The 15760-nt window shown below is 32.8% G+C and overlaps 2 protein-coding genes across 3 annotated transcripts; one reads left to right on the top strand and one right to left on the bottom strand.

Moving 5' to 3' along the window:
• The first annotated feature begins 679 nt into the window (after nt 1-679).
• Nucleotides 680-2236, top strand: LOC108486983 (aquaporin PIP2-7-like). The gene is made up of 4 exons (XM_017791157.2): nt 680-1136; nt 1259-1554; nt 1650-1790; nt 1897-2236. Exons 1-4 carry the CDS (start codon nt 851-853, stop codon nt 2014-2016), a joined length of 843 nt encoding a protein of 280 aa, XP_017646646.1. The 5' UTR covers nt 680-850; the 3' UTR covers nt 2017-2236.
• A 2002-nt stretch (nt 2237-4238) lies between these two features.
• On the bottom strand, nt 4239-5315 carry LOC108487794 (uncharacterized). Of its 2 annotated transcripts, none has more exons than XR_008272455.1 (3): nt 4888-5315; nt 4715-4766; nt 4239-4607 (listed from the first exon to the last, which is right to left on the bottom strand). XR_008272455.1 is itself a non-coding variant. In XM_017792152.2 (3 exons), exons 1-3 carry the CDS (start codon nt 5037-5039, stop codon nt 4416-4418), a joined length of 393 nt encoding a protein of 130 aa, XP_017647641.1. In that variant the 5' UTR covers nt 5040-5315; the 3' UTR covers nt 4239-4415. The 2 variants fall into 2 exon arrangements, 1 of the variants encoding a protein (XP_017647641.1); XM_017792152.2 differs by having other exon boundaries at nt 4239-4604.
• Between the last annotated feature and the right edge of the window lie 10445 nt (nt 5316-15760).

Genomic DNA, 15760 nt, shown 5'->3' on the forward strand with positions numbered 1-15760 from the left:
GCATGATAGAGCACCCAAAAATGATATTGTAAGCCATAGGGTGGTCCACCACAAAAAACTAAACATACTCTATAGTTGTGTGCTTGTCATCCCGAAGAGTAACAGGTAAGGTGATGCACTCATTTACCTAAACTGGATGATTAGCGAAGCCATATAAAGGGATCGCCCTTTTCAAAGTCTGCTCTTTCAACCCTATCTTCTAATACGCTTATCAAATTAAGACCTCTATGGCACTTCCACTGTCAACTATAATTCTATTAACTTCAAATCCAGTTGTTGTCACCACTATAGGGTCTTTTCCTTTCTTATCACATACTGAATCCTCATATTCCTCATAAAATTTTACCCTCGATTTCTCTTGCTGACATAATCTCTTAGGTGAATTAATAGCATTACACTTCTGAGACGCGCCTTCCTCTCTGTGTTAAACGTTTGGTAGAGGATATTAGAAAGCTTGGAAATATTTATTGGGAAGAAGTAAAGTCGAGATCTACATTGCAAATCAAAAGAGAAATATCAAGAATGGCTTGCTTCTAATTTCCATTTTATGAAGAGTGATTCGGTAAAAAAAAAAAAACAAACTTTCAGGCTTGGTTACCTTTTGATTAGACGGCACACAAGGTGGGCTTTGCCAACAACCCAAACTATCGGGCATTAATTGTTCTGTCACATGCTAGCTGTAAATGCAATGCGATCCATTTTCTCTCTAACATTATCGTTTGTAGAAAAAAGCTTATTTATTCTGAAAGAAATCATAACTGCCTAGCCTTAATTGCAAGAGCAAGCAAAGCATATCAGCAGCTCGGTTTGAGCAAAATTAACCAAGGTAGTAGGAAAATAGGTAGCGGCCATGGAAAATAGTAGAGATGGCAAAGTTCAACAGCTACATGGGAAGGATTACGTAGACCCCCCACCAGCTCGCTTGTTGGACATGGAAGAGCTTAAGTCCTGGTCCTTTTACAGAGCTCTCCTAGCTGAGTTCGTTGCTACCCTTTTGTTTCTTTACATTTTAGTTGCCACTGTCATCGGTCACAAAAAGCAAACAGGCCTCTGTGAAGGTGTCGGTCCTCTTGGTATTGCTTGGGCTGTCGGTGGCATGATCTTCGTTCTCGTCTACTGCACCGCCGGAATCTCAGGTATTCACCGAAACCAATTGCCTTACGTTTTTAATGGAGTATGTCGTTGATGCTTTACATATATAGGATAATTCATTTACATGAGTGCATCAAATGTAAAGTTGTGGTTAAACTTTAAACAGGTGGTCACATTAATCCGGCAGTTACGTTGGGGTTGTTCCTGGCCCGGAAGGTTTCGTTGTTTCGAGCGGTAGCGTACATGGTTGCGCAGTGCCTGGGGGCTATTTGTGGCGCAGGTTTAGCAAAGTCATTTATGAAGCACCCCTACAATAGACTAGGTGGCGGCACCAACTCTGTGTCTCCTGGGTACTCAAAAGGTACCGCTTTGGGAGCCGAGATTATTGGCACTTTCGTGCTTGTCTACACCGTTTTCTCAGCCACCGATCCCAAAAGGAGCGCACGTGATTCCCACGTCCCTGTGAGTATTACAGTAGCAGAAATGCTAGTCTTTATTCTGAAACTTTATTTTGATGTTATAAGTAAACTAAGTTTTCTGGATGTGGGTTAATTTAGGTGTTAGCTCCCTTGCCAATAGGATTTGCTGTGTTTGTGGTTCACCTGGCCACCATTCCAATCACTGGCACTGGCATAAACCCAGCTAGGAGCCTTGGTGCTGCTGTGATCTATAACAATGAAAAAGCCTGGGATGATCAGGTTTATAGTTAATTTCATTTTCCAACATTATATTTTGGCCATTTGTGATATATGGATGGGGATTGAATATTAACTTTGTTTTTCTTTGGGCGGTGATAAAAAACAGTGGATATTTTGGGCTGGCCCTTGCATAGGAGCGTTTGCCGCAGCAGCATATCATCAGTACATACTGAGAGCTACAGCCATCAAAGCTTTGAAATCCTTCCGCAGCAGCCCTACTAATTAACCTCATCGTCTCCTTAGATGCTGTCTATCTCTAAGTAATAAATAATATTCTGTGTTTAATTTTTCTCAGTGTTGGCACTTGTGAGTCACTTGTAACATTACCGCCTTGTTGGATGATTCTTGAATGAAAGGGGGGGAAAAAGTCAGTGGAGTAGGTATGCAAATATGAATGCCACGACCAGGCTTGCATAATTAATGAATCGACATCGACATGCTGAACATTCCTACTTTTTTCTTTATTATTTTTTTCTTTTTTGCATGCATTGTATTCGCAAAATGGAGAGGCAGATGAAGCCTTGGGGAAACCCATTTTCTTGCATTAGAAGACAGCATTACCTGGCTAGACGCCCCGCACTTGCCCTTTCATTTGGGTACTCTAGGATTTATCTATGGCGTAAAATTAGGGCTTGCTTTTCATTCTATAATTTCACATCAATCAATACTACCACTCCAACCAAACACCAACTCAATTAAATAGTAAAAATATTCTTAAATAAATTATAAAATTTTTTTATATCTTTTTACACAATAAATAGCAAAATATACCAAGTTAAACCTTCGTTATTATTTATTATAAAATTATACTCTTTCACCCGCACATGCCTAAGTTTAGCATATTTTAAATTAGGAGTTGAATGTTAATTTGACATTTAATGAATACAATATATGCAATGTTGGGGAATGACGGAAGTGCGGTTATTAAATTAGGAGTTGAATGTGTAGGTGCAAGTCTACAAACCATTCACAATATTTACATTTATGTCACCAGTCAACTTCACTTCCACAAGTATGGGTATATAAAAATAAAAGCTCTATATAATTAAACAACCTACCTATATAGTACCCGATTTTCCTGAATCAATATAAATTTATCTATAATGAAATTTTAATTAAAAACACCATGCATATCAATCTTTAAATTTATTATTATAATTAAAATATCATTTGATTTTAAATAAATATAAATTTTATTCAAATCACGGTTGCGTCATAAATCTAATATATATAGATATATATATATTTAAAAGTTGGAATAGCTTAGAAGAGGTCTTTCCCCAACATTTCCATGCATGCCTAGTGAGGTTCCACAAGCTACGGTAGGATCTTGACTAACTATTTCCGTGCACATTGTCAAAAAAGTGGCCTCCAAAAATGTCAGCATTACCTAAAACCTTTCCTCTCTCATCTATTGTGATTTGGATGCTTCATCTTTACATCAATGAGATAAAAAGGTCAGCAGCACTTTAAATGTTTTCCCATTAACCTCAGATATTTTTCCCCCTTATGTAATGAACTTGAACCAAAGATTTTCCACTTGTCCAAGAAAAAAAACAAAAGAAGAACACACATACTCACACATATATAGGTATACATAGCAATGAACTTAACATTCTTTGAGACGATGTGAACTTTATGATGATATAGAAATATTACTTGGCACCCAATAAATTACGTGGCTTCACATTTTTTTTTCAAGTGTCGTGAATAATATAATACATTTATAAACATTAAATTAACTCTAATTAAATTGGTAAAGTATTATGAAAATCTTGTATTAGGAGTTAAATTATGTTTCATTTCCTCTACTAAAAATGAGTAATTTAATACATTAAATCAAAAATAAATTGATCATTCTTTTAAAAATATCATAATCATTTATATTTTTTGTCATAATAATTTATTTGGTCCTCCAATTTTACAAAAAATTATTTTATTCTTCTATTTAATTTTCACCTTTTATAATCTTTAAACTTGTATTTTTTTATCAAATCACCACAAAATGGATAAAAAATTAATTTCTTTTAAGTTTGTTGATGTAGCATATACTTTAATTGTCATGTGAATGACACGTTAGCAATTAATCAATTTTTAAAAATTTAAAAAATAATTAAATGATGACATGTCATTCATATGGAAGCTCACATGTATGCCACGTCATTAAAGCAGTAATTTTTCCATCCATTTTGAGGTGATTTGAAAAAAAATGCAAGTTCAAAGACTAAAAGAAATGCAAAATGAAATGAAGAGTTAAAATGACTTTTTTTGTGTGTAAAATTTGAGGGTAAAAAGTCATTATATCTATTTTTCTTTTTTAAGAAATCAATTTACATCTTTTATATTAATTTTATAATCATGAAACTTTTATATTAGTTTGAACTTGAATTCTTTAATTGAAAGTGTAATATATTTATCATTATACTCAATACTTACGTGTTAGAATGATTTATATTTAAACTATATAAATATATATACTTTAGTTTCAAATTTGAATCATGATATTTACAAACAAAAATCCACAATAAAATTAGAAAAAGGAAATAAAAGTCTACCAAAAATTCCCACAAAAAGAGTAGTTGCCCCATTTCAAGGCTGTTGTTGCCTGTTGTGGACCATTAATGCTCAAACAGGGGAGGCAGAGGGGATGCCAAATTTATCTGAAAACTTGCCTCGGCTTAAGGGCGAGAAAAGCTCCATTTGATGAATGAAATTCACGTCACGAACCAAGGGATTGCCTGTTCTCCCTGGTGGCGACCCTCCATAACATGATGGCGAGCACCCATTGCAACTTGATTCTCTTCCCTCGCTTGTCTACTTGATAATTCGTATACAGATAGATATTAGAAATCATCATTTCCCATTTTCATTCTTTGAACTATGCCTTGTAATAAAAAATATTTTCTCAAGTTATATTGACTAACCTTCACGGCAATCATGTTTAGAACTCCACTTCTCCCATCAGTATAGGGTTGTCTGTGATTTTAGGTTTGGTTATACTAAATAGTAGGAATGAACTGATATTTCAGAGAAGGGGGCATTTGTAATAGGAACATGTTTGATTAAAAAGATAGAAAGGGCAATCAATGAAACAAACCTGTGTTTGGTACATCGGAGTGGTTTGAGACAGTCAGGAATAGCAGGTCCAAGGCGACGAGGCTTGGGGCAAAGGGGCTGCTCATTACCTCCAAAACCGAACTTGGTGTTGTCTGAATCAAGGAGATTGCTTTTAACAGGAAAGTGCTGCATACTTCAGTCTTGGATTCGGCCTTCCTCTCCAAACAAGGAACCGAAATTCGAAGTCACAAGCAAAAAACACAACAATAACTTGTGACTTTATGTTTTTCTTTTTTCTTTAATATTAAGCTCTCATTCAAATGGAAATAAATAAATAAACCATCCTTTTTAAATTGAAGACTGGGCAGGCAATGCCACCCATTGAAAGAGAGAGAATAGAGATGAAAGAAGTCGAAGCCACATTGGGTTGTAGAGAGCTTGCACAAGTGAAGGGGAGAGATATTTTGCTTGGCTAAGAGTAGATATAGGAAAGGTCTTGAGAGAGACTCTTGACTATATGTAGCTGCCATTGGCTTCCAGCTCCTAGTTTTCCTCTATTTCTTATTTTTACCTATAAATAATTGCGCCCAAGTTTCCTCACCTGGAATTTTTCTCCTCCCATTTGAGGATTATCAATTAATATAATAACTTCATTATTTATACAGAGAAATGATTGTATGAAATAGTGACGCCACATCATTTGTATCTCTTTCCAATAGTTTTATGCCACATCAGTATTTTTATCCTGAATTTCAGGATTTTATCCTGAATTTTAGTATTTTAATTTGGATTTGATTTTTTTCAAATAAAATTTTAAAATTCAGGATAAGAGTACTGATGTGACACAAAATTATTAGAAAGAGATACAAATGACGTGGCGTCACTGTTTCATACAATCCTTTCTCTATTTATACATACATACATATACGATTCTTAATGCGAACTCAGATAAAGGCAAAGTCATGTGTTGCAACACGTATAGATTACAATTAGATACTTTAGACCTTGTTTCTTGTTCTGTTTAAATAATAATAAAATAAGGATTGTTGTAAGAATCACGTTTTAATTAGAACTCCACCTAAGGCTGGCTGGCTGCCATTTTTCACACAACTCTCCTCCCTACTTTAGGATTCACTGAGAGAAAAGTCCTCCATAAGAGGATTATTTTTACATTTATAACCCTTTTGGGTTCTTTTTATTGATGTGCTTCTCTTTTTTGGATTAATTTATTCACTTAGGTAATGAAATTTATTTTGCATAATAATTTAATAAATATGTAAAAAATAAATAATAATTACAGCATTACTTATATAAACAATAAATGATTACATATACGATAAAAATAAAATTATTATACATACTATTATTTTATTACTGAAATTATACTTAACATATTTTTAGTAACGTTATAAATATCAAATAATCCAAAATTTTATTTATATAATAATTACATCATTATTTATATAAACAATAAGTGATTGCATATGCAATAAAAATAAATTTAAAAATACTATACATATTGTTGTTTTATTATTGAAATTATACTTTAACATGTTTTTAATAATTTTATAAATATAAAATAATACAAAATTTTCATTATATACAATTTTTAGTTTAATAGCTACTTAATATTTATCATTTCATTGCTAATATTGTGATTGAATCTATATATATCATCCTTGATTTTACTCTTGACATTATACTATTGAATCTCATTGTTATAGATCATTAATGTTCATTCTATTTGAAACAACTCTAATTCAATATAATATATTGTTAGAAAAATTATTATTAAAATATAACGGTTTTGAGGCGTGTAGAACATTTCTCTTAAGGTTTTAAAATACTTACAAAATACAACAAAACCTTGAACACTTTAAGCAAAACAGTGAAAATGGCTAACAAAAAGTTCTTTATATAGACATTCAATAAGTGTATATTTTCATGATATATCTTTTCATATAGATGTATCTTGTAATAAAATACGCTTTTATAGGGTTGTATTGTTTTGAAAGTAACTTTATATAAATTTATATCCTTATATGATAACTTTACGTACAAAAGTTACTTTCAAAACAATACATCTATTTGGTAATAATTAAAATTAGTTAGACTTTTCTAGATAAAAAAAATACTATTACATACCAACATTATAAACTACTGACAATCCCCTTTATTTAAAATTTTATTAACTTTATAAACTTTCACACAAATTGATATTATGCACACAATATGATCTCTTAATTTGAGACATTAATTAGCAGATATATTTTAGTGTTCTAATGAAGTTGTTGGTGTCCGAAGATTAAACCACAACTCCTAGTACAATAACATCACATATATTATTCATTTATATTTTGGTCAGAGGTTGTTCATTTTTAGCACTAATATGGACATGTGCTTATCTTACTCATAATAAATATTTACAAGAGAGACCTCACCTCTACTTGTTGAAATGATGCCACTTCTTATGTTTATATAGGTAGAGTTCCTTTAATGTCTCCATTGCTTTAGACATTTAAATAATAAACAATGAAATCCATTAAGAGAATTCAAACTCGTCCTTTATATGCAGTGGACCACACTAGTTTTCATTAAACTTATTTTTAGAATGAGTTTTACTAGTGCATCACATACACATAATGGTAACTTGTTTTTTCCTATTGAATTTTAAAATCAGAGGTTACTAATTAAAAATTGGGTTCCCATTATCGATGTCTAATAATAGGGTTGAAACTAATTCTAATTGTAGTACTACTAAAAAATAATTTTTTCCTCGCATTTATTGGAAAAAATTATAATTTTTGGAAACTTTGAGGCATATTCTCAATTGGTAAAGGTGGAGAGTTGAATCATAAAATTATGTTTTTATATTCTGCTCCATGAGACCTTTTCAACGGTATATCATATGCTCAAAACGGTTGAGTGATGAATGAGAAATTGATGCTCAAAGTAAGCTACTTGTGAATATTTGTTGAGGAAAAGAACTTACATACCACATTGGTTAAATACCAAGTGTAAGATGTGTATATATATGAGAACCCACTTGAAAAGTAATTGAAATGACTAAGCTTCAAACTTTGCCTCGGGCATAAGGGGTGCAGATCCAAACCCATTGGGGTTGGGGTGCACTCATATGACGTGGGTGACGCAAAATGTCAGGCCTAAAATGGGTTACGATTATTTTAGCACAACACGGAATTTATTTTTCTCAGCAAATATATAAAATCTGATTTAAAAGGAAATATATCCTAATTTTATTTGATTCCAATCAATTTGATTTAATTGCTCATTAATGCAGATATTGCATCTTTATTTATGGATATTTCCAAAAATTCTTCCATATGGAATGCCTAATAAAGTTTAGTAAGTTCATTTAGAATTCAATAAACCTTTCAAGTCAAACATAGATTTAATCAGTATTAAACATAGAGAATTCATTATATGCAGCTTATAACAATAATTAACAACCAATTTAGTAATTCAGTATACTCGGTGGACATTGTTCGATTTAAGTTTTCATCAATATATTTATAGATTTCTCCTTGTTTGAGTTTCACTCAATCTAACAGTAATATTTTCTCGATTGAGCCTCATTCAGTAGGATCAATAGATGTGGCTCGGTAAAGCATACTTCCAGTATATGAGACAACATTCATTAAGAGAATGTTAACAAGAATGTAAGCATTTTAGAAGTATAAATAAACATACGAACTTACTGGACTGATTTGCAGAAGATTCCAAAGTACAAGAACTACTCCACAATTTTCCCTTTTCCACGATTATCAGCACGTTCTTGATCTAAAAATAATAATTTCATTTCATCAATTAAAATACCAACACAATTTAATTCTTTCATGCAACTAGGTCCTATTTGGAAAATTACCTATTTACCCCTTAACTTTCCATTTTTATTCAATTCAGTCCTTAGGCCCTAATCATGCAATTTACCCAATTTTCCTAAACACCCATCATAACCAAATGTTATATAACTTCACATCAACTCCTATTTGCAATAATTTCACCTCAAGTACAAGCAATTTATCATTTAATCAATTTAGCCCATAAACATTAAAATCATCAAAAATCACTTTTCAAAATAATCTAATCTATCAACAAAGCTTCATATTTCATTATAAGCTTTAAGAAATAACTTCATTCATCAATGACAACTTTTATAACATTTAACAGCTTAACAAATTGGTCCTCGATTTAGCTAGACCTAGCTGATACGAACTCAAAAATATAAAAAAATATTAAAAATGGGCATCAATACACCTACCAAATCAAAGCATGAAAACCCTAACATTTTATTTCTATTGTCGTGGGGAAGATGAGAAGAAAATGAAAATTTCCTTTTTAATTTAGGTTTAATTTAATATATATATATATAATATGGTATTTTGTAAATATTTCAACTTTCTTAATTAAGTTTTAATAAATCATTAATTAAGTCTAATTAAACCACTCAATTAAGCATAACCTCATCAAATCCCACTAACTAATTTCCCATGGGTTAAATTTTCCATTTAGTCCTTTGAATTTAACTATTCAACCTTTGCAATTTTTATAATTCAGTTCTTTTTACCTATTAAACTATCTAAATGATAAAATTTCTCAACCAAAATTTAATATGACTCTATAGACCTCGTAAATATATTAATTAAATAATTTTTACGAACTATTTCATCAGAATTATGGTCTCAAAACCACTTTTTCCAATATCACTGAAAATCGGGTTGTTACAACATATCATATTCATACAAACCTAATCATCTTTTTCTTTCATACACTTACTTTGAATTCTTTTAGCTTCAATATAACATGACTCATAGAATCCTTTACGTTATTATTGTTTTAATTAAATTCATACACCATACATTCAATTTGTATCATATTGAACCTAATTCTTTGAAATATAAACAAAGTTAACATGAATACTTACTCTTTTGACAATAACTTCATTTTTCTTTGCAGCTCTTCCGTTGCTTTCTCACTTTCATCATTAACTTTCACTTTCCTACCAACTTTCTTCATTTCTAACTTCTAGTCTCTTGTTCCAAGATTAATAAACATAGTCTTTAGGGTCTCTACTACATTTTTCCTCTTTGATGTCTATAGAAATTCTCAAGAATTTAGAGTGAAATAGTAGAAATGAATAACAAGGAACCAGATTGTAAGAAAGATAAAGTTTCATTTCTATTTGTGAAAAATAAAATAAAATAAAAATAAAATAAAGAACACACAAATTTTACGTGGGAACCCTTTCGGGAAAAAAACCATGGGCAGAGGAGAAGAAAATTCACTATGTCAAAAAATTTTGAATCAATACAAGAGGAATAGACTATGTCTATTTATAAGCTTGTAAAGCCATATTCTAGTAGGATTGAAACACCTTATCCTAATCAATATGAAATAGATGGAGTTTAATAAGGTTTAAAAAACCTTATTCTAAAATAAAATAAAAGAAGTCTAGTTATATATGGATTTTACTTTTATTTTATTTTCCATCATATTTTATTTAAATAAGAATTCGGGTTAATTCTAACAATCTCCACCTTGACACAAATTCTCAATGAACAAGTTCTTCATCGCGAACTTTTAATGAACAAGTTCTCCACCTCTTCTATAAAACCCCTTAAGGGTTTAATTTCAACAATGAACACCAACCAAGTCTAAGCAATGCTCAAACTTGGTTATAGGAAGTGACTTAATCATCATATCTGTAGGATTTTCATGAGTACTAATTTTGCTCACAACAATATCACCACTAGCAATAATATCACGAACAAAATGATACTGAACATCAATATGTTTTGTTCTCTCATGAAACATTTGATCTTTTGTAAGGAAGATGGCACTCTGACTGTCACAAAATACTGTACTGATTTGAAGGTCTTCATTGAGTTCACTAAATAGTCTCTTCAACCAAATAGCTTCCTTACAAGCCTCAGTAATCGCCATGGACTCAGCTTCAGTGGTAGACAAAGCGGCTGTAGTTTGCAAAGTGGCTTTCCAGCTAATTGCACAACCTCCGATTGTAAAGACGTAACCTATGAGAGATCTTATTCTATTAAGGTCTCCAGCAAAATCAGCATCAACATACCCTATGACTCCATCTTTAGTTCTTCCAAACTGTAAGCAAACATCAGTAGTGCCTCGTAAGTATCTTAAAATCCACTGAACTGCTTTCCAATGTTCTTTACCTGGATTTGCCATGTATCTGCTAACTGCACTGACTGTATATGATAAATCTGCACGTGAACAAACCATAGCATACATAAGAGATCCCACTGCACTAAAGTATGGAACATGTGACATGTACTCAATCTCATCATCTGATTGTGGAGACAAAGCCGATGAAAGTCTGAAATGGGCTGCTAAAGGAGTACTAACAGGCTTAGCACTCTGCATATTGAACCTGCAAAGAACTTTCTCAATGTACCCCTACTTAGGTACAATTTAATTGCTTTTCTATCTCTGAGAATCTCCATACCAAGTATCTTCTTTGCTGGTCCTAAATCTTTCATCTCAAATTTTTCACTTAGTTGGGCTTTGACCTTTCTTATCTCTCCTTTATCTTTTGCTACTATCAACATGTCATCAACATAAAGAAGTAGATACACAAAAGAACCATCACTATTTTTCTTAAAGTAAACACACTGTCTAAACTACTTCTTTTGAAATCATGAGAAGTCATAAAGGAATCAAACCTCTTGTACCACTGTCTTGGTGACTGTTTTGAACCGTAAAGGGACTTTCTTAGCAAGCAAACATAGTCCTCTTCTTCTAAGACTATAAAACCCTCTGGTTGTTGCATATAAATATCCTCCTCAAGTTCTCCATGCAGAAGTGCAGTTTTTACATCTAATTGCTCAAGCTCCAAATCATGCATGGCCACAATACCAAGAAAAGTCCGAATCGAACTATACTTAACAACTGGAGAGAACACATCTGTGAAGTCCACTCCTGGAATTTGACTGTGACCCTTTGAAACAAGCCTTGCTTTATATCTGGGTTCTTCAACTCCTAGAGTCCCTTCTTTCTTTTTAAACACACATTTACAACGAATAACCTTTTTACCTTTAGAAAGTTTCATAAGGTCCCATGTTCTATTTTTGTGGAGTGATTCCATCTCTTCTTGCATAGCAAACATCCACTTTTCTGAGTCTTCACAGCTAACCGCCTCAGAATAATTAGATGGCTCTTAATTCGCATCTATATCTTCAGCCACATTTAAAGCATAAGCAACTAGATCAGCCTCGGCATACTTCTTTGGAGGTTTAATTTCTCTTCCTGTTCTATTTTTGGCGATAGAGTATTGTGGTGAAGAAGCAATTCTATTCTCAATTTTTATTCTGGCTTGAGGAGTTGACTCTGTATTAATTTGATGCTCCACCTGCTTTTGATTTTCTTTATTGGAAGAGTCTTTAAGAGATAAGTTAGGTAGCATAGAAGTTTCATAAAAAACAACATCTCTGCTAATCACAACTTTTCTATTTTCAGGACACCATAACTTATACCCTTTTACACCAGCTTTATAACCAAGAAAAAGGCATTTAATGGATCTCGGTTCCAATTTTCCATTATCAACATGAGCATACGCAGGCACCCAAAAATCTTTAAATCAAAATAATTAGCAGGATTACCAGACCATACCTCTTGTGGAGTTTTTTTCTCAATGGCAACGGATAGAGATCGGTTGATCAAAAAACATGCAGTAGAGGCTGCTTCTGCCCAAAATGACTTCGGTAAGTTGGCATTTGACAACATACATCGAACCTTCTCCATGATCGTTCTGTTCATTCGTTCTACAACGCCGTTTTGCTGTGGAGTATAACGAACTGTCAAATGTCTCATGATCCCTTCTGACTTGCACAATCTATTAAACTCATCAGAACAGAATTCTAAGCCATTGTCTGTGCGGAGGTATTTTATCTGTTTTCCCGTCTGTTTTTCAATCATAATTTTCCAAGAATTAAATGCAGAAAACACATCGCTTTTCTGCTTCAGGAAGAATGCCCAAACTTTTCTGGAAAAATCATCAATAAAGGTTAGCATATAATTAGCTCCACCTCTCAAGGCACTCGGATGGCCCCACGATCGTAATGAATATACTCCAACGTTCTATTCGTGTTATGGATTCCTCTAGTGAATCGAACTCTCTTTTTCTTCCCAAAAACACAGTGCTCACAGAAATTCAGTTTGCAAATTCCTTTTCCATCAAGAAGTCCTTTTTTGCTCAATTTTGCCATGCCATCCTCACTCATATGCCCTAGGCGCATATGCCAAAGTTTAGTAATATCATCATCTGACAAGGAAAAGGAAGCGACAGCTGCATCATTAGTAACAGTAGAACCCTGCAAAATATATAATTTGACAATCTTTCTCTGGCCTTTCATCACAACAAGGTACCCTTTGGAAATCTTTAAAACCCCACTTTCAGCTGTGTATCTGTACCCTTTTGAATTAAGAGAACTCAACGAAATTAAATTTCTTTTCAATTCTGGAACATGCCGTACGTCACTAAGTGTTCTGACAACTCCATCAAACATCTTAACTTTAATTGTTCCAACACTTGTAATTTTACACGAAGTATTATTTCCCATCAAAACAACACCTTCAGACACTGTTTCGTAAGTTGTAAACCAATCCAGATTGGGACTCAAGTGGAAGGTGCAGCCTAAATCAAGTATCCACTCCTCGCTTACTTTAAAATTATTGACAGAAGCGACTAGAAGTTTACCATCGCTGTAGTCTTCTACAACATCAGCTTCACCGGAATTTTCTGGTTGTTTTCTTTTTTGATTCGCAGCCTCCCTTTTAATCTTATTTTGTAGCTTATAGCACTCAGATTTAATGTGCCCTTTCTTCTTGCAGAAGTTACATGTTTTACCTCTGTTTGAAGACTTCGATCTACCCTTAGATTTACCACGAGGATTTCGTTCCTGTGTCCTACCACGATCATCATCAGCATTCCGATCTTGTCTTTCACGAACAATGAGACCCTCTCCCTGAGAGTCAGGTTTAACCACAAGATACTTCATATTATCATACGAGGTTAAAGAATCATAAACCTCATCAACTGTGAGAGACTCGCGGCTATATAGAATCGTGTCTCTAAAGGTTGAATAAGACGGGGGCAACGAACAAAGTAGAATCAACCCTAGATCTTTCTTATCATACTGAACCTCCATGGCCTCTAAGTTTGAGAGAATTTCTTTAAACACTGTTAAGTGTTCGTGTACAGACGCACCTTCCTCCAAACGATGAGCATAAAGACGCTGCTTCATATGCAACTTGCTTGTTAGAGTTTTCAACATACATATTTGTTCTAGCCTCTTCCATAATGCAGCAACAGTCTTCTCTTTCATCACATCCTGTAAGATTTCGTTAGACAAATGCAGATGTAATTGTGTTAACGTCTTTCGATCCTTACGCTTCTTCTCTTCATCTATTAATGTCGAAGGCATCTTATCTATCCCTAGCAAGGCATCCTCCAGATCCATCTGTACAAGAACTGCTTGCATCTTAATCTGCCACAATGCAAATCTGGTGTTGCGATCCAACAGCGGAATTTCATACCTCAAAGACGCCATTACTGTGATTGAGATGAACAACCCAGAAGCTCTGATACCAATTTATGAAAAATAAAATAAAATAAAAAATAAAATAAAGAACACACAAATTTTACGTGGAAACCCTTTCGGGAAAAAAATCATGGGCAGAGGAGAAGAAAATTCATTATGTCGAAAAATTTTGAATCAATACAAGAGGAATAAACTATGTCTATTTATAGGCTTGTAAAGTCATATTCTAGTAGGATTGAAACACTTTATCCTAATCAATATAAAATAGATGGAGTTTAATAAGGTTTAAAAAACCTTATTCTAAAATAAAATAAAAGAAGTCTAGTTCTATATGGATTTTATTTTTATTTTATTTTCCATCGTATTTTATTTAAATAAGAATTTGTGTCACTTAATTCTAACACTATTTATAATGGTGGCTACATTGGGACGAAGAAGCATGAAGAGAATTCTTCATGTCTCTATAAAAATATCTTTATTAATTAAATAATAAAAAACTCTAACCAATAATATTTTGATACCATTTTCACTAATTATTATCATGATAATTATCTTGATTGAGAAATGATCATTTTGCTCTTATAATATCTTAATATTCACGTTTGTGTCATTTCTTACTTTTGATAAAATTTTAATTTAGTCCCTCTTATTTTTATACTTATTCAATTTGGTTCCCACTCACTAATTTATTTTACCTTTTGAATTATTTCCTCATTTGAGATATTTACACTTTTGGTCATCCAACTTTTTCCATATTTATATTTTGACAGAATGAATTTTGAATATTTATACTAAGGCCACAACACTTTTCATATTTTTACAATTTAGTCCTTATCTTAAATTAATAAGGCATGTCATATTTCTTGATTCAACCTACTTTGACATCCAACGACCTTCCTTTTATTAAGCTTATGTTATATTTCGCTTTACCAAAAAATTTACTACACACGGTTTCAACTTACAATCATTTTTATGGTATAATGATTTTTGGGGCGTTACACGCACAGCTAATGCTATACTGGTGCAACCTCGGAAAAACCTTTTGTTAAGCCTCTTTATATTAGTCACTAGCTTTTATTTAACCAGAAGCTAAAAGAATGGTCGCACCCACTCTTCCAAAAGAACTAGCCAACGCTGCTCCTTGGAATCCCCCGGAGCAAATTATAAGCATTGGCCACTTTTAGTTTTCCATCAGAGTTGTCCTTCCAAGTATAAATATAATGGGCATTGTGGGGAAATGATAGAATTTATTGATTAGGTTTTGGTATGAAAGAGTTATTTATAGTAGAAGAAAAATTATGGGTGCTGAGGATTTTTTAAATT

The sequence above is a fragment of the Gossypium arboreum genome, chromosome 10 (genome assembly GCF_025698485.1).
Source record: "Gossypium arboreum isolate Shixiya-1 chromosome 10, ASM2569848v2, whole genome shotgun sequence".
NCBI classification, from domain to species: domain Eukaryota; kingdom Viridiplantae; phylum Streptophyta; class Magnoliopsida; order Malvales; family Malvaceae; genus Gossypium; species Gossypium arboreum.